The 23,221-nt window shown below is 36.4% G+C and overlaps 1 protein-coding gene across 1 annotated transcript in view; it reads left to right on the top strand.

Annotated features, from left to right (window-relative positions):
• LOC124554918 (protein unc-79 homolog) overlaps positions 1-23,221 on the top strand; it is an 859,177-nt gene that overhangs the window by 283,520 nt on the left and 552,436 nt on the right. The window contains exon 18 of the mRNA XM_047128608.1: positions 7,936-8,108. Within this exon, the coding sequence (XP_046984564.1) occupies positions 7,936-8,108 (173 nt within the window). The remainder of the gene's footprint in view (positions 1-7,935; positions 8,109-23,221) is intronic.

Below are 23,221 nucleotides of genomic sequence, written 5' to 3' on the forward strand. Positions count from 1 at the left end.
TTCCCCCTAAGGTAAGTCTTTCCACTCCCGGGATTGAAATGACTCCTTACCCTCTCCCTTAAAACCCACATCCTTTCGTCTTTCCCTCTCCTTCCCTCTTTCCTGATGAGGCAACAGTTTGTTGCGAAAGCTTGAATTTTGTGTGTATGTTTGTGTTTGTTTGTGTGTCTGTCGACCTGCCAGCACTTTCATTTGATAAGTCACATCATCTTTGTTTTTAGATATATTTTTCCTATGTGGAATGTTTCCCTCTATTATAACCATATCATTAATTATATACACAGATACTCATTGACTACAGTCTGATCACCACCTCTTTGTGACTGATAGGAGAAAAAATGCTTGTGTAAACAACAACAAAAATTTGGAAACAATTAGTGTCACAGATAAATGAAGTAACCAATGTCTTTATACTGATTGTTGATCTCAGAATGAAACCTCACATTGCTGTTTTTTGTAACAGCATCTATTCTATTAATTCAAATTTATATGCTAAAATCTGCCAACACTGGCATGTATGTTGCAACTTAAGAGATTAAACACCTGACTGTCAGAAAACTGTTTAAGAAATTCCTAAATTAAGTGACATTTCAACAATGTGATTCTTAATCAATTTTCCAGTTACTTTCTTCTAAAAGAAGTGAGTAGTCATTTTTAATATATATATATATATATATATATATATATATATATATATATATATATATATATATATATATATACACTTGTCCATATATCTGCTGCACATGATCAGGTATTCACTCCTACAGGCTCGACACTGGCAGACATCATATCTGCTCTTATTTAATTGTCCTATCTTTCACTGTTGTGTTCTACTGATGTATGATGAGCAGAATGTTGGAGACATTCATCCACTGCAGTTGCAAACTTTTGTCTAATAGCTAGTGAAATCAAGTGGGAAATCTCCTAAATGTGATACTGGTGTTTATTTGATTTTCTTTCACTGAAACTGGTTATGCTTCAGAACTCAGATTCTGGCATATTGTAAAGACATGTGCCTTCAGATGGCTCATAGTGGAACAGAAAGATAGGAGAGCAGAGCACCTGCAAGGGTACATATAACCAACATGACTTCCATCCTGTTTAGTCACTAGCAAAAATCTTTCCCAAACACTATTAGCATCACCACCTTCCAGATTTGAGGCATATGTTTCAGGACTCTAGCATCAATGTCACATTTTATTTAGGCTCTAGTTCACGCACCATTAAGCTGTGGGGGTGGGTGAGCTGTGGTGATGTATTCAGACAGCCAGGCCATTCAAACAGAAGATGCCTGATAGAGTGTGAACGAAGTCAAATGCAGCTGTCACCTGTTATTTATTCATATGTTCCATCAGCCATAATTGCAACCTGTGACTGTGGTGTGGAACAAGTCACTATTACAATTGCAGAATGCTTTGTTAGCAAAAAATATGGCAACATACAAACCATTCAAATGATTTTTTAATTTACATGTTGGCCCCCTCCCCCTCCTCACCATATGCATCTAGCAGTTTGAGGTTGTATATGTCAACTCTCTCTCTCCCTCTCTCTCCTTTTTTTCTTTCTTTTTTTCTTTTTTTTCTTTTTACCACACAACACCACCCACCCACCCACCCACCCACCCACCCATCCACCCACACACACACACACACACACACACACACACACACACACCATACTAAAACATTGAAGTAATCCTTCTAGGGATTATAATGAAATGTCAAGCAAATATGATTTCATTTTGTGTTTGTAGTTAATTTTATTATCTGTTAAATTTCTTACATTACTGAGTAGATGATGAAAAAAATGCAGTAAGCAACATTGCAACTGAAACAGCTGTTTGTTCTGCTTCACTCAGACACCTGCTGACACTGGTACTCAGGCACCATGAAACAATTCAGTGACAGAGAGCAATCCATCACCCACTGAAGGCTTATGGTTCAAACCACAGAAAACAATAAACACTACACATAATATGTAAACTTATACTTTATTTTTCAAGAAAGTATCTACTGTTAATTAAGTATTGCACTCTTTACTTTGCATTATAGATACACACTGCTTAAAAGGCACATCAACAACACAGAATTTATAGTGGAAAGTTAATGGAAAGGGCATACAAAAACCAGCAGAAAACAAAAACCAACCCTCCAGCTGCCTCTGCCACAAATGATTCCAATTTGGCATTGTCCTCCCATGCTGCCATGATATGCTTCTCTGCCAATGGCTCAACTGTGATTATTTCTTTCCAGTTTTATATTTTCACATTATTTACATCTCTTGACTGATCATCAGCCCATACATGCACATAATGAATCAACAATACTGTCTTTTAATTAACAGAACACAAAAATTCTGACTTACATATCTATTGTCACAATAACAAAGTTTAAATTCAAAGTTGCCTCTCGAAAGTTTCCACTTATCAAAGGTCAACATTTCCTTCCTTTTTTTTTTTTACCTTGCAGGGTAACAAAACCTTATCTCTGTCACCCAACACATCTAAAAATAAAACTCATGGTTTTATTGAGAATGTAACACATAGCTGTAAAAACCATTACAGTATCACCTTACAGAGCAATCTTTGTTGGCTTCCAAAAGCCTATGTGTCAGCGGACAAACATTCCCTCTGCCAGACACTAACTAACCTGGGCTTAGACAACAAGCCCTTGAACCTTGTGAAAGCAAAAATTGCCATTACATCAACCATTCTAATATTCAGAAGAGAACTCTCAAGAAACTTCAAGAACAGAAATAGCTTTAGACAAAGATATGGCCTACTCACATTTGTCTTCAACTACCTACTGGAGCAAGTTATTTGTGAACTGGAGAATTGATGAAGACACTTCCAGATGACTATAGACTGAGAGATGGTTACAAGAACAAGTTAGTGTTCCATTGCCTATTCTTTGTAGATGACCTCACACTTTTAGCATCCATGTAAATGAAGCTACCTGCCATCTCTCCTCCCTCAACTATACTTGATCTAAGACAAATTTCATCACAAACATCAGAGACCTAACATGATCCCATATGGTAACATATTAATGCAGAAGACAAATTCCCTCATGTATGTCAGGTAATGGATAACCACAAAAGTCAGTGAAGATATGGCCATGAAGAATAGGTACACAAAAATGGAAACAGGATCCATCTCTGTAAGAACACTTACAAAACTAAATCCCATTCCCTCAAATTAAAACTCTGACATTACAACACCATAGTGTGACCTTCAGAACAGTATGCTTCAGAATGCCTGAACATGGTCTGGAAAAGACTGCTGAGGACACTAAAACTAAAAGATATAAAGACTCTGAGAAAAATCATACGCCTATCAAAGAAGATAGCATATAAAGAATTAGAGGTAACAAGGAACCCTACTGATACCTAGAGTGAACTACAACAGCAATTAGAAATAGGAAAGAAATTTTCAGTGGTCATAGAGTCAGATTGACAACTGGAGATACATATCAACCGTAAAAGTGTGCCTGGAAACTGGAATGAAATGGACTCAGGAATGGAAATAAACATCAAGGGTGAGAGGATACTGAGTTAACAGAAAACTTTACTAGAATTAAGAACAATGTGTTCCATTGTAGACCTAAATGGAATATAAAAATAAGATTATATAAAATTAACTAACACAAGTAAGTTGGATTTAAGGTCACAATTAATTACAGTTTCTTTAAATCAATGGTGACAAATATATTTAAACATCTCAGTCAAACACTGAGTATGCAACAAAATGCCTGTATACTTCAATGACTCACCAACTGCATGACTCATACAGTGAATACCACAACTTCTGTTGTGGGACAGAAGCCTCTCAACAGCCATACTTGTTGGTTGCCCCTAGTGGCTAATAGTTTAGTCCCACAACTGTCATGCATGAAGTGCAAGAAGGTTGTTAATGGATCTCTCAAGAATTGGGACATTTTAATAGTTATAAGAATTTTCGTGACTGACAGCAGGCCATGTGGCAGAAAGAATGACACTACATCACATGGAAACTTGTGGAAAATTTGAGATATGAGGTCTGTTCAAAAAATTCCTGAACTTTGTCCACAAATTTTTTAGATGCATGCCTTTTACTTATTGTGCATGGTCATGTCTGAAATATCCTCCTTCACAATTGATACATCACTCCCAATGCTGTTTCCGCTTCCAGAGGCAGTCTTGGTATGCCACTTGCTGGACCATGTGAAGTGCCATCTGCAAATTTTTTTTATCTCATCTGTCACTGCAAATCTTTGTCCTTTCAATTGGGTTATCAACATTGGAAATAAAAAAGAAAAGCCCACAATGGCCAGGCCAGGAGGTTATGGATGATGAGGCAGCATGGTGATTTTTTTGTACAATAGTCATGCTCCAGCAGGTATGAATGTGCAGGTGCAGTATTGTGATGCAAGATCCATGAATTATCCCACCACATTTCAGGCTACTTCCTCCTCACATTTCCTCACAGGCATCGCAACACATACCGATAGAATCATTGATTAACAGTTTGTCCTAGTGGCATGAATTCAGGGTGAACTAGTCTTTCAAAGTCTAAGAAAACTATCAGCATGGCTTTGACAGATGAATTGGACAAGCTATTTTTTAGTCTTGGAAAACCTTTCCTGACCCATTGTGAAGATTGAATATTTGTCTCAACATCATTACCCATCATGACTCACATGTCATCAACAGTTATGATTCTCTTAAGGAACATCTTGTTCTCACTTGCACAATCTGAAAGTTCTTCACAGACTGGGCCTTGACTCAAGAGTGGTGGGATGAACTTGGCAGCAACACGATGACTTTCTGGATGCTGCGTCAGGATTTCATCACAAGATACAACTTAAATGTTACATTCTTTTGCCCTCTCAGACAGTCAACCTTTGATTGGCATGCACAATTTCATTGACGTTCCTGACTTGACCATCATTGGTAGACGTCAAACGGCGTTCTGAACGAGGTTCATATTTATTTCTGTCTGGTCGTTTTTAAACTGTGTGAACCATTCATAACACTGAGTAGGGCTTAAGTACTGATCACTGTAGGCTTCCTGCATCATTTAGTGTGTCTCTGTAAAGGTTTTCTTGAGTTTCATGCAAAATTTATTTCTGACACTCATTGGTCATTTAATTCTGCCATCTTGAAATTCACAAACTTTGTGACACAACATTCTACTCAGTACAGCACTGAACAATAACTAACAGACATACAGCAATGAAACTATTGTCAGTTATGCATTAAATGCAGGTATGAGCAGGGATGCCAACTGCATTTCACTCCAACACACCATTGGTGCGAAAGTATGAATGCTCCAGAATTTTTTGAACATACCTTGCATACTGGTTTAAACCACAATGTAAGCTGAGAAACAGTGTTTAATAAGTGCAAGTGAATTGAATACAAGCCGGCCTGTAATATTTGACAAGTGATATAATGTGTTTTAATATCAGTATTCACAATATTTTTGGGTCCACTTGTGCACTGTGTGCACTATCTAGATTAGGAAGGCAGGAACTACTACAGAAAATTTGACAATGATGTACACTGTGAGTGGTGACATCTATTGCATGTTGTTGTAATTAAGGAGATTTCAGCAACATAACTATGGAAGATCTTAACATGTCCTAATTTTTCTCTTAACATGCATCAACTCTCACTTTGATAGTTTTATGTCTTAATCTGGTGCTAACTCCAAAACATTCACCCTATTCTATGTGATAAATAATGACATGAAATGAAAAAGATATAACTTTTTTTATTTATGGCATAATTATTTCTTACTGCTTGTTGCTTGCAGTCTTTTTTGGATGGCAGTTTTAGTTTTCTACAAAATTTTTACCCAGGTTTCTGTAGTTTACAGGTAGCAGCTTTCAATAACATCTCTATGTTTTTTTTGACCCAGAGGCAAAGAAGGATTTCATTAGTTTGTCACAGGGACAAGTGACAATCTAGACATACAAAACATTATTGTATCTAAAAAGAAATTTTATTGACATGCCGAACGTAAATTCTTCCTCTCCAGGTATACATCACAGTTGCACACAGTTTGTTGATGGTGACTACATTCTCAAATCATTGTCTGCATTTACATGGTCCAAGCAATGGCACGAGAATGAACATTAACATTCAAAACTAATCAAAACCAAGAAATTTTACACAAATATGACAGGAACCTGAATAAATAATAATGAAATTTGAGCTGCTGGTCTTTTTACCAACAAAATGTTTGAATTACATTAATGTTTATTTTTTTGTATTACCATTTTTCACCTGAGTAAATGTTAGATATTGATTAAGTGCAATGTATGTTAGTTTCCTTACAATACCTGAAATTTAGGAGTTACGGAATTACATAATATTTTACATGAAAATGAAATGCCAGTTGTCACAATGAAAGCATCAGAATCTCTCAAAACTGGGAACGCAGTACAGTTATGGAGGAAGATGTAGATATATTTGGTTGTTATTAAAAAAAATAAAACTTATCTCTCTTTTATTTGTCATGGGTACACACTAGAGGTTGAGACCATCAGTTCTGAGCATATCGCCGGCCGCGGTGGTCTCGCGGTTCTAGGCGCGCAGTCCGGAACCGTGCGACTGCTATGGTCGCAGGTTCGAATCCTGCCTCGGTCATGGATGTGTGTGATGTCCTTAGGTTTGTTAGGTTTAAGTAGTTCTAAGTTCTAGGGGACTGATGACCTTAGAAGTTAAGTCCCATAGTGCTCAGAGCTATTTGAACCATTTTTTTTCTGAGCATATCAATAGTTCATCTGATGTGTTTCTTGCATGTCAGTGCAATGCTGTGGAACTATGGGACACAAGAAATTTTGACACATGCACAGTGAAATTATCCTTAACTATCTGACACATTTTGTCCAAAATTTCAGAATCAGAATCTCAATCAAAATTTTATTATCTAACTTAACAAAAATTTAAATTGTAAAATAAATATATGGGAGATTTTCTAAGCTGAAGCATGTCTCTCTGCAAGTCTGCCATGCTTCATTCCTGCCTGATGTGGTCACTTGTACTTTTGATCATTTCTGACAAATTAGATAACAATAAAAGAACGCCATTCGTCAAGGAAACACTTCAGAATCTACTAGTGCCTGCAAATTTCACTCCATAAAAAACTTTCAGTGTAGTTTGCGGTGATGAAATGGGGAATGTTAATTGTAACAATTAGGTATAGAACATTTTTTGTTGTTAACCTAGGTCAAATACAATATTACAGGATTTGTATGTACTTATTACACTTGAATTCCAAAGAAAAACTTTGTAATGAATTTAAAATTTGTGGCAAATGGAAGTATAGTAAACACATGATTTTCTTTGAAATTTGTCATAGATGGTAAATGATTAAATACCAGTAGATTCATTAATTAATTGGGAGGCATGAAGATAGATACTATGATAATGAAAATTCCAGGATGGAACTAATAAATAAAAATGAGTTTAGGCAATGACTCACATGCAATTACTTAATGCTTGAGTCATAGACAAATGTAACAACACAAAAAATTAGACTATATTTCAAGCTACAGCTTTTGATTTTAAGTATTCACATATCCATACATGTATGTGCATTCCCCCCCCCCCCCTCCCCTACACCCACACACCTGCCTGCTTCTGTGACAACACCATATGTGCGTGTGTGTATGTGTGTGGGCGCGCGCACGAGTGTGCGTATGTGTGCGCATATGTGTGTGTGTGGGGGGGGGGGGGGGGGGGAGGGGCGCATGTGCATATGCATGCCTGTGTGTGTGTGTGTGTGTGTGTGTGTGTGTCTGTAGTCAATGTAAGCTATGACCTTGTGTTATTTCTGACAGAACATTAGAACATTTTCATGTTTTTAAATTAGTATAACATGTAGGCCTACATACAACAGATTTTAAGGTACAATAGTTCTTAAATTTCTTAATTTCTATTTCACAGCCACAGCCACAGTTCAGGTTGCAAGGCCAACATTGGTTGGAGAAAATGACGAGCCCATTGATACGGGTAAAGAGGAAGAACTATCAGACTTCTGGCACACGTCTGTAGGGAAATTTCGTTTTTCTCTTGAAGAACTTCCACAGCAGCTACAGTTTATACATCAACTGTTACAGGTACCACTTATATTAAAATGTGAAACTTTGAACAGATATTTGCACACTGTACATACTTTTAATAATTAAATTTATTCAATTAAACATTTATACAGATCTTCATTATAAAACTATGATATAATAAAGATAGGAATAAATTGTGTTTGCTAAGTAGCAGATGATAAGGCAGAAACAAAAGATGACAAAAACACAAGAATTTGATGCCAGTGTCTTCTCATCCAGCATAGTGCTGAAAAACCTTGGAGGGTACAAATCTGTTTGATAATTATGAAGTATGCACACTAAATAACAAATGTTGTATTGAAAACAAAATGAATGCAAGGAGGTTCCTAAAAATATACAAACATCCATGATGATGAATTACCTGCATTCTACAAATGATATAATGAAATTTAGTGTTGGCCCAGTTAAATCCTCCACAGCCATTATGAATGGATGTATCCCCATACTTGAATGCAATTGGTAGGGAGGAAAAAATTTCATAAGCCAATAAACACTGTATCAGTAATTATAGGCATAAATAATTGTTTATTTTCCTCACTTAATTGTCATACAATGAACTTAAAATAATCTTCCTTAAAATGAGTGCTGTTGGTATAAAAATGATTTTCAGTATATATTTTTAGTGTCAAATGCAAATGTACATACAACAATATTTTGATTCAAGAATGAAATTTTGACTCTACCATGGAGGGTGCACTGATATGAAACTTCCAGGTAGATTAAAGCTGCGTGCTGTACCATGACTCAAACTTGGGATTTTTGCCTCTCATGGGCAAGTGCTCTACCAACTGAGCTACTCAAGTATGACTCATGACCCATCCTCACAGCTTTACTTCTGCCAGTACCTCATCTCCTATCTTCCAGATTTCACTGAAGGTCTCCTGCAAACCTTGCAAGATGAGGACTCTTGGAAGAAAGGATATTGTGGAGACATGGCTTAGCCACAACCTGTGGGATGTTTCCAGAATGAAATTTTCACTCTACAGTGGAGTGTGCACTGATATGAAACTTCCTGGCAGATTAAAATTGTGTGCTGGACCATGACTCCAACTTGGGACATTTGCTTTTTGTGAGCAAGTGCTCTGCTGACAGAGCTACCCAAGCACGAGTCACAACCTCTCAGCTTTGCTTCCATCAATACCTCATCTTCTACCTTCCAAACTTTAAAGAAGATCTCCTGCAAACCTTGCAAACCTAATACTTCTGAAAGAATGGATATTGTGGATACATGGCTTAGCTGCAGCCTCAGGTATGTTTCCAGACAGAAATTTTCACACTGCAGTGGAGTGTGCACTGATATGAAACTTCCTGGCAGGAGAGCTTCTGTGAAATTTGTAAGGCAGGAGATGAGGTATTTGTGGATATAAAGCTATGAGGATGGGTTATGAGACATGTTTGGGTAGCTCAGTTGGTAGAGCACTTGCCCGTGAAAGACAAAGGTCCAGATTTTGAGTCTCAGTGTGGCACACAGCTTTAATCTGCCATGAAGTTAAATATTTTGATAAATATACCATTGTACTGTGAATGATAATGAAATGTTTGAAACTGTTAGAGGAATATTTGTAATGTGAAATAATGATATTTGGGCCATATTCCTTCCTATTCCAATTTATTTTCAGCTGGTTTTTGTATATTGTGGAAAATAAGTTGGACTTGAGTCAAAACATTAAAATTTAATTTAAATCTTATGTCCAAAGTAATTTTTTCACTCACACACACACACACACACACACACACACACACACACACACACACACACATTTTGTAGTTTTTTTCATCTCGATGTTTTGAATTTCTATATTTGATTCATAATCTGTATCGAAAAGCTTCTTATCAGTTAGTTTCTACAACTATATAAACTATCTAATCAAAAGCATCTGGACACCCCTATATAATATGGAATTGACCATCAGGTCAAACCTAGCAGTTTGGTCCTTCCCCCCCTTCTTTTAAACCAACCAACAAACCAACCAACCATCAGAGGTCATGTGATGTGAAACCACCAATATAAAAGATGGTGGGAAATACTGTGCTGTCAGTAGAGAAGCTGTAACAGCATAATCGGTCAGTCAAGAGAGCTCATGACTTTGAACATGAACTAGTCATTGGGTGTCACCTGAGTAACTGATCTATCAGTGGCATTTCAATCCTTCTAAAGTTGCCCAAGTTCACTATTGGTGATGTGACTGTGAAGTGAGAACATGAAGGAGCAACCATAACTAAACCAAGACTGGACAGACTGCATGTATTGATGGACAGGGCCTGCTGAACATTGGGAGAGTATCTGTAAAAGGGTCCTTTAAATCAGTGGAAGGGATGAATCATGAGTTACAAAGTACTACCATCATTTCAGCTAGTGCAGTGACTGTGCATAGGGAATTAAAAAACATGGGATACAATAAACCACACATTTCTGTAGTCAATGTTATGCAGCGTTTTAGGTGGTGTAACAAACAACACCACTGGACAGTGGATGACGGAAATGAGTGATTTGAAGTGATGAATCATGTTATACCTTGTGGCAATACTATAAAAGGGTGTGGGTTTGCGAATACCTGGAGAATTTAATATGCCATTGTGTGTAGTGCCAACATTGGAGCACAGAAAACTGGTGTTATGGTATGGGGGTGTTTTTCATGGTTAGGATGCGGCTTCCTTATTGTGCTTAAATAAACACTAAATGTGAAAAGATATGAACACGTTTTACAACATTGTGCACTATGTACAATAGAGGTAAATTTCGATGACAGTGACTGTATTAGCATGACAATGCATCATGTTACAAAACACCATCTGTGAAGCAATGTTTTGTGGACAATAAAATTCCTGAAATGGACAGGCCTGCCCAGAGTTCTGTCCTGAACTCAGTGGAACATCTTTGGGATAGATTGTCAACTTCTGCTGTAAACCCCAGCATCTAACATTGGTACCTTCTCTGGTTTGGCTTCTTAAGGAAGAATGGGCATTCACTCCTCCACAGACTTTCAGACACCTCACTGAAAATGCCCCAGCAGAATTCAAGAAGTCATAAAGGTGAAGTGTGGACACACCCCATTTTAATGTACTCTAATATGTGTCTGGATACTTTTGATCAGATAGTGTGCAGAGGAACAAAAAAGAACAGAAGCATCTGAGATGTGGTGCTACAGAAGAGTGTTGAAAATCAGGTAGACTGGTAAGATAAGGAATGAGGAGGTTCCCTACAGAATCAGCAAAGAAAGGAACAAATGGTAAACATTTGACAGTAAGAAGGGAGTGGATGATAATAAATGTAATAGTGCATTAGGTAGTAACTGCCTTGGTTAGAGGGAACTGTAGAGTGTAAAAATTCTAGGGGAAGACATGAATACATCCAGCAAATAATTGGAGACATAGGGTGCAAGTGCTACTTTGAAATGGAGAGGACAGTGCAGGAGATGAATTCATGGGAGGCCATGTCAAAGCTGACAGAAGACGGGTGACCCAAAAAAGTCTGCATGTAATTTGCATACCACTGTGGATTGTGTGGCAGCCAGTGCTTAGCACTGTACCACAAATATTTTTGTCTACTTTTTTATTTTCTATAATCATGATAAGGTTCTGCAGTTTATTTTTAAATTTCTTGTTTTATGCCATCACAGATGTATAATATAGATACAGTCAATATATTACAATATATGTATTTATGTCTGGAGGGCTTCCCTAAGAGCACAGAGACAATACATCTACATGCTTTCTTTTTTAGTTTTAGTATCATGTGAGTTTGTAAATCTGCACTGCTGTGTCTCTAATAAACCATACAAGAAATATGGCTACTTTTGTAAATCTGCACTGCTGTGTGTCTAATAAACCATACAAGAAATATGGCTACTTCATTCGTTCATTGGTGGAAAACAACATAACAAACTCTGATGTATTTATATTGCACTTTAAGCTAAAATGATCTCCAGTCTAGTGAATCATTTTTGTATCGTCCAGTATTGATTACTTATGAGGCATTTTGCAGTTCAACCTCTACAATGCTATCCCTATTTTACCACTTTTCTGAACCTTTTCGATGGAACCTGGATTTGTATTTCTCTCTTTAGTTGGGAAACTGTTTGATTCCCAGTTAGTTCTAGGTTTCTTCTGTCAGGTGTAACTTTTTTATCTCATGCAGTGTTTTTCACATGTAAAAAATGACAGTTTGCATTGTGGTTCTTGCTGCCTTGTATATTTCTGCTTTTCTCCGTCCAAAAAAGCACACTTTTCACAACCTGCCTCTCTACATCTTACCACTGTACATCTGAAGTGGCATATGTGCTCAATTTATTGAATAACATATAAATCAAATCACTATTGGAATCCAGCACATTTCATTCAGCTTAAATGACTACCTGTCTGAGACAAGCTCTACCTCAGATGAAGCCTCCAAATTATTCAACAAAACAGCAGAGAGATAATGTAGCATTTTTAGATTTATGTGATGTCTAATACTGGTGCCTTTGATGAGAGGGCTTATTTTAATGACACACCAACCCTGAAGTATTTGGATTTACGTAAATAATTAAAGTACTCCATCTCCCATGACAAGAATATATTTATTTCACACATGCTTATAATTCAGATAGAGATACAGGTTTGTGTCTTTGCATGATTTTGTTGTATTTGATTCTCCTTGTCATATATTCTGAGCTGTTCAAAAACAAAAGTGCTGCTGTGAGCCATCTGTCTCACTCTTTATTACCTGCCAGTTTCTTATCCTCTCTCCTTCCCATACAACTTCCTCCCTCTATGTGGCAGTCAGTAACAACTGAGATCCATTCATTGTCTTATTAACTGTTCAGTCTCCAATGGGCCCTAAATTTTTATGTATGTTTCTGCTTCTTTGACTTTGTGAAATGATTTATTTTTATGAAAAAAAAGCTATGCTTTGAAGTAGTTTGGATTCAACATGGAACTGAAGGCCCTCCATAAAAGGCTGGGTAAACCTGTTCATATGTCAGCAGAAGACAAACCACCTTCAATAGGAAGATGCCTAGAAAATCACTGTAATGCTGAAGCAATCCTTGAAGTTGAGGAGGGCTGTAGCTTTGTTTTAAGTCTGTCCAATCCATAAACACCTCTCTCAGAACATTTAAACATGTAATTTTAAGAGCCTGTCAAAAATCTTCAAAAGCAATAAACCCATACTTTTGAATGCTAAAAATATAATAATGCTTAGTATTCATTTTATAGAGCCATGGCAATTGTACTCCAGTTTGAATGTTTAGATTTTAAAATGTTGTTGACAGCGAGGTAAGTGGAAATGGAGCTGGTTGAAAGTGAGATAAGTAGAAATGGAACAGTAGTTCAATTTCAGCAAGGATCAGGTTAAGGATCAACTATGTTCATTTAGAATGACCCATCTAAGTACATTTAGAGAACTGACAGAATATCTGAATTAGTGTGACTAGGTAGAAATTTGAACCCTCCATAAAATCTGAGACAGTATTTTAACGTTTATGCTATCTCACATGATGGTCATTATATGGTACCTAGACATCGATGAAATGTGCAAGCAGTTCATTATCCAACATGGGACACTCTCTTTTGTACATGTCAACATTGAGATGAAAACTTATATAAACCCATATCATCTACTGAATGCATAATAATAATAATAATAATAAATAAAAGACCAAAAAACTTCTTCACAACTGATATAAAGTTTGGAGCATTCTATTAAAACATGAAATAAGTAAATCAACAGAAGAGAAAAATGTAATGTTGCATAGTTACAGGAAGATACTTGAGACCAGAACCTACGCAAACCACATTAATATATACATATGTAAAATAATCACTAAACTATGATGCTATTGTGTGATGAAACATACCACAAGCACTGGAATTATTCATTCTTTATGGTAATCATACATAGAAAACATTTATTTTCAAAGAAATACAGGACATCATCCTCTTTGCTGTACCAACACATGAGAACAAGCTGATAATTGGTCCATTGTGCTAGTAATGTTAATATACCCTATGGCAAAATTGTGCTATGGTATCCAGTGATCTTAAGAGTAGTTACAAATTTAAAGTCCAAGTTAAAGGTTCTGTATAAAACATTATTCAAAGATATGTCTGTGTTAGGTAGCTTGCAATTATGCCTCAGTGAGAAGCTAGTGGATGACTCATAGTAAGCAGGTGATGAAATGGCATGGGGAGAGAGGAAAGGCTGAGTTGTGTGCAAAGACTGGTTATCAATAAGTGTATCGCTGACCACCGATATCAGCCCTTCTGATGCATGCAGCCTTAAAATAAGTAATGCCATTTCATGCAAAGTTACTGCTGACATCTACTATGTTTGGCATCAGTGTTAATGGTCTCTGCCAAAACAGTTAAGAAGGAATGCTGCATTGTCAACTCGGCTGAAAACGCAGGGACATCAGATACATTACAGAGAGCTCCAGTAGCCATCAATGCTGTTGTGGACTATAGTATTTCTAGTCATTGTATTTGAATATTAAATATAAATCATTAATTGTTAGTGAATATTTTTTATTGTTTCTTTCGGCAAAGTATGAATGTTGCTTGGTTGGTTAGTTTATGGGGAGGGGACCAAACAAGCATGAATGTCTGGAATGACGTACATATAAAAAAGTAAATCAGTCATTAATCTGAAAGTTGGTTTGGAAAGTGCTTCCCTCCAAACTTTGAGTTGACTTACTCAGACAATTGGTGGTGGCCCTAAAGATTAACATTGCCTCTTAATTGCAATTAAACCTATGTTCCTCACATCAGAGAAACATTGCCATTGGTGAAGGAAAGGATAAGTGACATAAAAAGTTCTTGCACTAGTCAGAGATAAAACCTTCCACATTTGGATTAATAGTCTAGCACTTAGCACTGATCCACCAGACCACACAGAAAAGGTATATTTCTCTTAATTTTGATAAGAAATTGCACCCACAGGTACATGATTCCAAACATAAGAGTTATATTAAGTGTGAATTTAAGGAAATTTCATCTGAAACAAATACTTATAGAAATATATGAAAATATATCTGTTACAAAATTTATCAAATGACTGAGTGTCCCACCACCTTCCCCTCCCCCACCACTTGCATATCTCCCAATTGTAATTCAGTTACAATACTGTCTATTTCAGTAGACCAGATGAGTAAAACTACATTAAATGTTTCATCTTACTTGTGGAGTAGTTGAGATGCATCACTCATACTTGCTAACAGTGGAGTGGTTGAGATGCATAACTCATACTTGCTAACAGTGAGCTTAAATCACTGCCCACCCATCTCATAATTAAGTTTTCTCTGTTGTTTCCCTAAATTGCTTAAGGTAAATGCTGTAAAGATTCATTTCAATAGGCAACAGATGATTTCCTTCCACATCCTTATGTAGTGGTCAAGCTCCAGGCACCACACTGTCAATGAGACCTTAAACTGTAATACTCCTTCTTTCTATCTTCTGGCCCACCATGAGTCATAGACCAGGATGAGGCATCTCAGTGGTACAGAAAGCTGTACCATAAGTGCAATCACAATGGGGGGGAATCTACAGAGATGCCAGATAAACCTCTACTTCCTGAAGAGGAGCAGTAGCCTTTTCAGTATTTGAAGGGGAAACAATATGTGTGATGGACTGATCTGCTTTTTGTAACATTTAGCAAACATAGACTTGCTATGCTGGACCTGTGAATGGCTGAAAGCAAGGGGAAACTAGAGTTATTACTTTTCTTGAGGTGTGCAGCTCTACTGTATGGCTTAATGATGATGGTATCTTCTTGGATAAAATATTCCAGAGGTAAAATAGTCGCCCATTAGATTTTCAGGGAGGGGACCATTTGGGAGGATGTTGTCATTTGAAGTTAGAGTAAATGGGAATTAGTGAAGTGTTGTGACAGGAAGAACATGACTTATGGTTGGGTGAGTATAGAGGTATCAACACAAAATCAAATAGCAGTAATGCAGGAGTGCGTCTAATAAAGTATAAGAAAATGGTAATGCAGGTAAGCTAATATGAACAGCATAGTGAATGCATTGTGATAGTCAAGGAAGGAATAAAATCAGTACAGAAAAGTTGCACAAGTTCTGTAGATGATGATGAAATTAGAAGAATGTTTGGCAAGATAAATGTAATTATTGATAGAATTAAAAAAAAAAAAAAAAAAAAAATTATTAAAAAAAAAATTATTGTTAGGGGAGCCTGTAATTCAATACAAGGAAATTGAAGGAAAGGAAAAAAATAATAGTGGGTAAACAGCAGAAAGGTAGGAACTTAAGGAGGTGGAACCTGGATAAACTAACAGTACCAGAGGTTACAGAGAGTTTCAGATGGTATGATTGACAAGAACAGGGGACAGAAATACAGTAGAAGTAGAATGGGTAGCTTCGAGAGAAGCAATAGTGAAGGCAGCAGAGGATGAAGTGGGTGAAAAGACAAGGGCTAATAGAAATCCTTAGGTAATACAGGAGATATTGGATTTAGTTGATGAAAAAAGAAAATATAAAAATGCAGTAAATGAAGCAGGTGAAAAGGAATACAAACATCTCAAAAATGAGATCTAGTGCAAGGAAGTGCAAAATGGCTAAGCAGGGATGGCTAGAGGACAAATGTAAGGATGTAGAAGCATGTATCACTAGGGGTAAGATAGATACTGCCTACAGGAAAATTAAAGAGACCTTTGAAGAAAAGAGAATCACTTGTATGAATATCAAGAGCTCAGGTCAAAAATCCCTCCTAAGCAAAGAAGGGAAAGGCAGAAAGGTGGAAGGAGGATATAGAGAGTCTATACAAGATTGATGTACTTGAGGGCAATATTATGGAAATGGAAGAGGATGTAGATTAACTTCAAATGAGAGATATGATACTGTGTGGAGAATTAGAGAGAGCACTAAAAGTCCTAAGTTAAAACAAGGCCCTGGGAGTAGACAACGTTCCAGTAGAACTATTGTTAGCCTTGCAAGAGCCAGCCATGACAAAACTCTTCCATCTTGTGAACCAGATGTATGAGACACGCGAAAACCCTCAGACTTCAAGAAAAATGTAATAATTCCAATCCCAATGAAAGCAGGTATTGACAGATGTGAAAATTATTGAAATGTCAGTTTAATAAGTCACAGTTGCAAAACAGTAACACAATTTCTTTACAGAAAAATGGAAAAACTGGTAGAGGTGACCTCAGGAAGAATCAGTTTGGATTCCGTAGAAATGTTGGAACACATGAGGCAATACTGATCCTATGGCTTATCTTAGAAGACAGGCTAAGGAAAGGAAAACCTTCATTTCTAGCATTTGTAGTCTTAGAGAAAGCTTTTGGCAATGTTGACTGGAATACTCTCTTTCAAATTCTGAAGGTGGAAGGGATAAAATACAGAGAGCAAGAGGTGATTTACAATTTTTATAGAAACCAGATGGCAGTCATAAAAGTCAAGGGGCATGAAAGGGATGCAGTGGTTCAGAAGGGAGTGAGACAGGGCTGTAGCCTATCCTCAATGTTATTCAATCTGCATATTGAGCAAGCAGCAAAGGAAACAAAAGAAAAATGTGGAGTAGGCATTAAAATCCACGGAGAAGAAATAAAAACTTTGAGATTTGCTGACGACTTTGTAATTCTGTCAGAGGCAGCAAAGGACCTGGAAGGGCAGCTGAATGGGATGGACAGTGTCTTAAGATGAACATCAACAAAAGCAAAACGAGGATAATGGAATGTAGTAGAATTAAATCAGGTGATGCTGTGGGAATTAGATTAGGAAATGAGACACTTAAAGTTATAGATGAGTTTTGCTATTTGGGGAGCAAAATAACTGACAATATTCAGAGTAGAAAGGATATAAAATGCAGACTATGGCAAGGAAAGTGTTTCTGAAGAAGAGAAATTTGTTAACACTGAGTGTAGATTTAAGTGTCAGAAAGTCTTTTCTGAAAGTATTTATATGGAGTGTAGCCACATATGGAAGTGAAACATGGACAATAAACAGTTTAGACAAGAAGAGGATATAAGCTTTCAAAATGTGGTGCTACAGAAGAATGCTGAAGATTAGATGCATAGGTCATGTAACTAATGAGGAGGTACTGAATAGAATTGGAGAGAACAGGAATTTGTGGCACAACTTGACTAGAAGAAGGGATTGGTTGATAGGACACATTCTAATTCACCAAGGGGTCACCAGTTTAGTACTGGAGAGAAGCATGGAGGGTAAAAATTGTAGAGGGAAACCAAGAGATGAATACGCTAGGCAGATTCAGAAGGCTGTAGGTTGCAGTAGTTATTTGGAGATGAAGACTCTTGCACAGGATAGAGTAGCATGGAGAGCTGCATCAAACCAGTCTCTGGACTGAAGACCACAACAACAACAACAACAACAACAACAACAATTGAGTGGCATTGCGAACACTTGATTTAAGAATCACACAAGCAGGGTGCATATATGCAAGAGACCTAGAGGCACTTGAAGGTTTCAGACAGGTTATAGGATGATAAAACAAAGATTTTGAAATGAAATTTTAAACTGCAAAAGAATTCCATGGGTAGATGTAGGCTCTATGATTTATGTGTTATGAACTGCAGATTAAAACTGAAGACATTTCAGAAAATTAGGAAACTAAAGGGATGAGACCTGTTTAAACAGAATGGACCACAGGTTATTTAGAGTTTCACAGTGAGCATTGGGCAATAATTGATGGAAACAGAGAAAAAGAATACAATTGAAGATGAATGGGTACCTCTGTGAGTTTAAATAATCAAGGCAGCAGAGGGGCAAATAGGTAAAATGAAAATGCCCATTAGTAATCCATGCATAATGTAGATGATGTAGAATTTAATTCATAAAAGGAAAAAAACAAAATGCACCAAATGAAGTAGGCGAATGAAAATAGATACATATAAAAGTGAGATTGACAGAAAGTGTAAAAGTGGCTTATTGGGTATGACTAGAGTTCATGCTAAGCTATAGAAGCAATAATAACTACGAAAAGATAGAGCCTACCTAGTGAAATACTGAACAGACCTTGGAATATCACTGACCAGGATTTTATCTCAGAAGTCTTGCAGTCTTTTTTTCTGTCCTCCTGGGATTATTTGATTTGATGACAAGTTGTTAAACAGCAAACTCAACACCACATAAAAAACTTGAGATCTTCTCATATTTATTAACACAAGTAATATTATGATAATCAACTTGTATTCAAGCATTTATACAGGTCATAAGTGAGCACTTCATCTACATTATGATTGTTTAACAAAGTGATAACAAATTTGCTCTACATTTAAATCATCAAGTTTTTTTGGGAAAATAACATGGAATTTCATTTGGTTATATAATTACTGCACAGTTTTATTGTTCAGCCCCAGCTTTAACAATCACAGCTACTGTACTGAATCACATTGATAAATACATTGTGATTATTCAAAACAAATCGACTAACTTACACATAGTAACTAACTGTATAATGTTAATGAAATAAGTGTGACAAAGATGTTTACTGAATGTGGTCTAAAATGTAATGAAATAAACTGTTATGAACTAGATGGTCATCTACTGGTAAACAGTTATTATAGGAAACAGCATAAGGATGGAGGTGTGGCAATCTTTGTGAGAGAACATATTACATGTAAGAAACTTGCATTTATTGAGCAGTACAGTGAAGAGGGGATATTAGAAGTAAGTGGTATTGCAATTCATCTAAAAGAGATGGAGTCAATATTGTAAAACACAAAGTAATACAAATATACAGATCATCTTGTGCAGATGTAATCCATTTTCTCAACAGCATCAATACCATAATTAGGAAAACTTGTCCCAATTACGTTACTTAACATTGATGCAAACTCTGACAGCATTGCTAACATGAAACTTTATTAACTTCATGCAATCTTAGAAATATAGTTACTATGGATACCAAAGTCTCAGATTCTAGTTCTACCAGGAAAGATTATGCAATAATTAACAAAATTGCTGAAGACACTGCTAAGCTTAGTAACAGACTTCCATTACTCAGACCACTCTGCACAACAGATAGAATATAGAAAAACAGCTCCTAAAATAATACCAAAAACATTTGAAACAAAACGAGTTATGAGCAATAGTAACATGAACTCTCTGAAAATTAAACTAGCTGAGGAGAAGTGTGATCAAATCTATGATGTGGAAGGATCAGATAACAAATGGGATGAGTTTTGTAACATCCTATTGAGACACTTTGATTCCTGTTGTCCCATTAAAGACATGCAGACAAGACCAATACACTGTCAGAGTGAAAGAAATAACAAACACAGACTTCCATCCACCCTTGTTAAGCTCAGGTAAGATATTCATGACCTGGATGTGCTGTACAAATTAACAGTACTGTAAATTTAAAAAACAAAAATATAACAAAACTAAGAAAACCTTTAAAGCAGAACTTTCAAACCTTAGAAGACAAGTCCACAGTAATGAAATCTCTTAATCTACAAATGTAAGCAAGATGTTGTGGAAACTGATCAATAAGTATCAAAAAATCTCAACAACTAGGGACAGTAAACCCTTATGCATTATACAGGATGGTAATATTATAAAAGAACCCAAAGCATTATGTAACCTTTTTCCCAAACATTTCATATCTAGAACAGGAAATTCAACACACACTTTAGAAATCTGCCAAGAAATACCAAAGCACACCCCTCAAGCAGTGAGTTTTGAATGTAATGAAGTTAAAGAAAATGATATAAGAAAGATAATCCTCATATTAAAGAGCAAGTTATCAGCAGGATGGATGACACATCGAACGTTGTAGTTAAAAAATTCATATTTTTGATCGCTACCTTTAGCAAGGATTTTGAAATGGTTATCTTTTCTCAGCTCTCTGCTCTTTTTACAAAGAACAAATGTCTAAAAAAACACAGCATCGCTTCAGGAAAGATTGGTGCACAACTACTGCAGTTGCTGAATTTCTCTGTAAAGTGTACACTCTCCTAGACCAAGGTATAAAGACATTCGGCATATTCTTAGATCTTTCCAAAGCCTTTGACCCAGTCAACCATTGGTTGCTCATTGAGAAACTGAAGGCTTGCAACATCAAAGACTCATCTATGCAGTTACTGACCATATACTTGACAAATTGCAAACAATGTACTAAAATTTTATCTAAAATGGATAAGAAGGTAATAGATTTCCAATCTTCTATATATAGAGTAATCCAGGGAGTACTGCAGAGATCGATCCTTGGTCCCTTTCTCTTCTTGGTTTATATCAGTGACTTGACACAACCATTCAACTCATATCTAGTAACCTATGCTGATGACATATACCTCTTATTTTATGAAAAAGACTTGGAGACATTACACTCAGTTACAACTAAGAGTGTGGCAGAAATAACCACTTATTTTCTACATCAGGGTCTAAACACCAATGTCAGTAAATCCCAGCTACTAACATTTAAAACAACTGGTTATCATGAGGCTGAAATAAACAATATTTGTGGTGTTACATCAGTAGAAACCAATAACATTAAATTTCATGGTGTCTATCTGGACAAAAATCTTTGTTGGGTAAACCATATTACTTCTGTGTGAGAGAAAATCCGCAGTAGCTTGTATCTTATGAGCCAGTTGGCAAAAATAGTGCCAGTCCAAACACAAAAAACTGTTAACTATGTAACAATTTATCCATTTCTTAATTATGGTATTGAACTGTGGGGGTTGTGTGACAGACCTGCACCTGAACAGAATATTAGTGTTACGGAAAAGAGCCATTAGGTTAATACATGGACCAAAGTCAGGAGAGTCCTGTCATGAAACCTTTGTACACATAAATGTCTAACAGTATATTCCTGGTATTTGTATTAACTTATTATACATTTTCTGAATAGTAAAAACAAACCAAATAAGTGCAGTGATACACATAATTATGATACTAGAAGTAAGGGAAATACTTCAGACAGAGGACAAAATTAGAAATAGCTGACAATAGTCCATATATTAATGAGCAGATATGCTTCAACAAGCTGCCACAAGCTTTGGAAACTTGTGTACCAAAGCAGTTTCAAAAGAAGTTAAAAGCATTCACTCAGTGAATTCTAAGCTACTTGCCCTCTCTTGTAACACATAATATAATTAGAATAGTAAGACAAATGTGTGTACCACTACTGTATGTTAGTGCCATGTATAGTAATCTACTCAACCTGTGTATGACATCTGCAAAAGACATCAGTTTGATGGCCTACACACAAAAAAAGTAAATAAATAAATAAATGTTGACAATTTAGCTGTTTTACATGAACTCAGAACGCACTTGCTCACTGAAATTTCATGTTTATGTGGTTTGTACCTATAGCTGATAACTAATATTTCTTTAAAGAGAAATTTTCTGTATAAAATAATGGTTGTACTGTTATCAGCAAGTAAGAAGGTACACAGTGAGTAATAAAGTTTAGATGGTTGCTGCTTCAATAGAAAATTGAATATTTTAAGTAACTTTTGTAGATGCTCTAAATGTAAAATGTAAAACAGAAAATAACATAATGTATTTAAGGAGAGAATTGTAGCAAGTGGGGCTACCGCACCTTGCTACATCTCAATCTTTGGACAGAAGAGAAGCAGCTATAGGGATATCAAGAGCTTAGATGGCAATCCAGTACCGAGAAAAAGTGTGAAGGCTGAAAGCTGGAAAGAATATATAGAAGAACTTGGAGATTCAGAGGAAGCTTGTTAAAGTGTTGACTTGACTAAACTCTTTGAAATTTTGAAGGTAGGAGGGATAAAATACATAAAGTGAAAGGTTATCTGCAACTTGTACAAAAACCAGACTTCAGTTATAAGGGTTGAAGGATATGAAAGGGAAGTAGTAGTTGAGAAGTGAGTGAGACAGGACTTTAGCCTGTCCCCATTGTTATTTACTCTGTACATTGAGCAAGGTCTATAGGAAACCAAGAAGAGATTTGGAAAGGCAATTAAAGTTCAGAGAAAAGATATAAAATCCTGTACAACCAGAAGAACATGTGACCATGTTGTAATTTCTGTTGGAACCAAGTCCACTAACTTGTCTGAGATAATAAGACTGCTACTGTCCACTAACTCGTCTGAAATAATAAGACTGCTACTAAGTCCATGAATATAAATTGTAATATTAGAAAGGCGGTATATTCTTCAGGTGGAGGGATATGCGGGA

The sequence above is a fragment of the Schistocerca americana genome, chromosome X (assembly GCF_021461395.2).
Source record: "Schistocerca americana isolate TAMUIC-IGC-003095 chromosome X, iqSchAmer2.1, whole genome shotgun sequence".
NCBI classification, from domain to species: domain Eukaryota; kingdom Metazoa; phylum Arthropoda; class Insecta; order Orthoptera; family Acrididae; genus Schistocerca; species Schistocerca americana.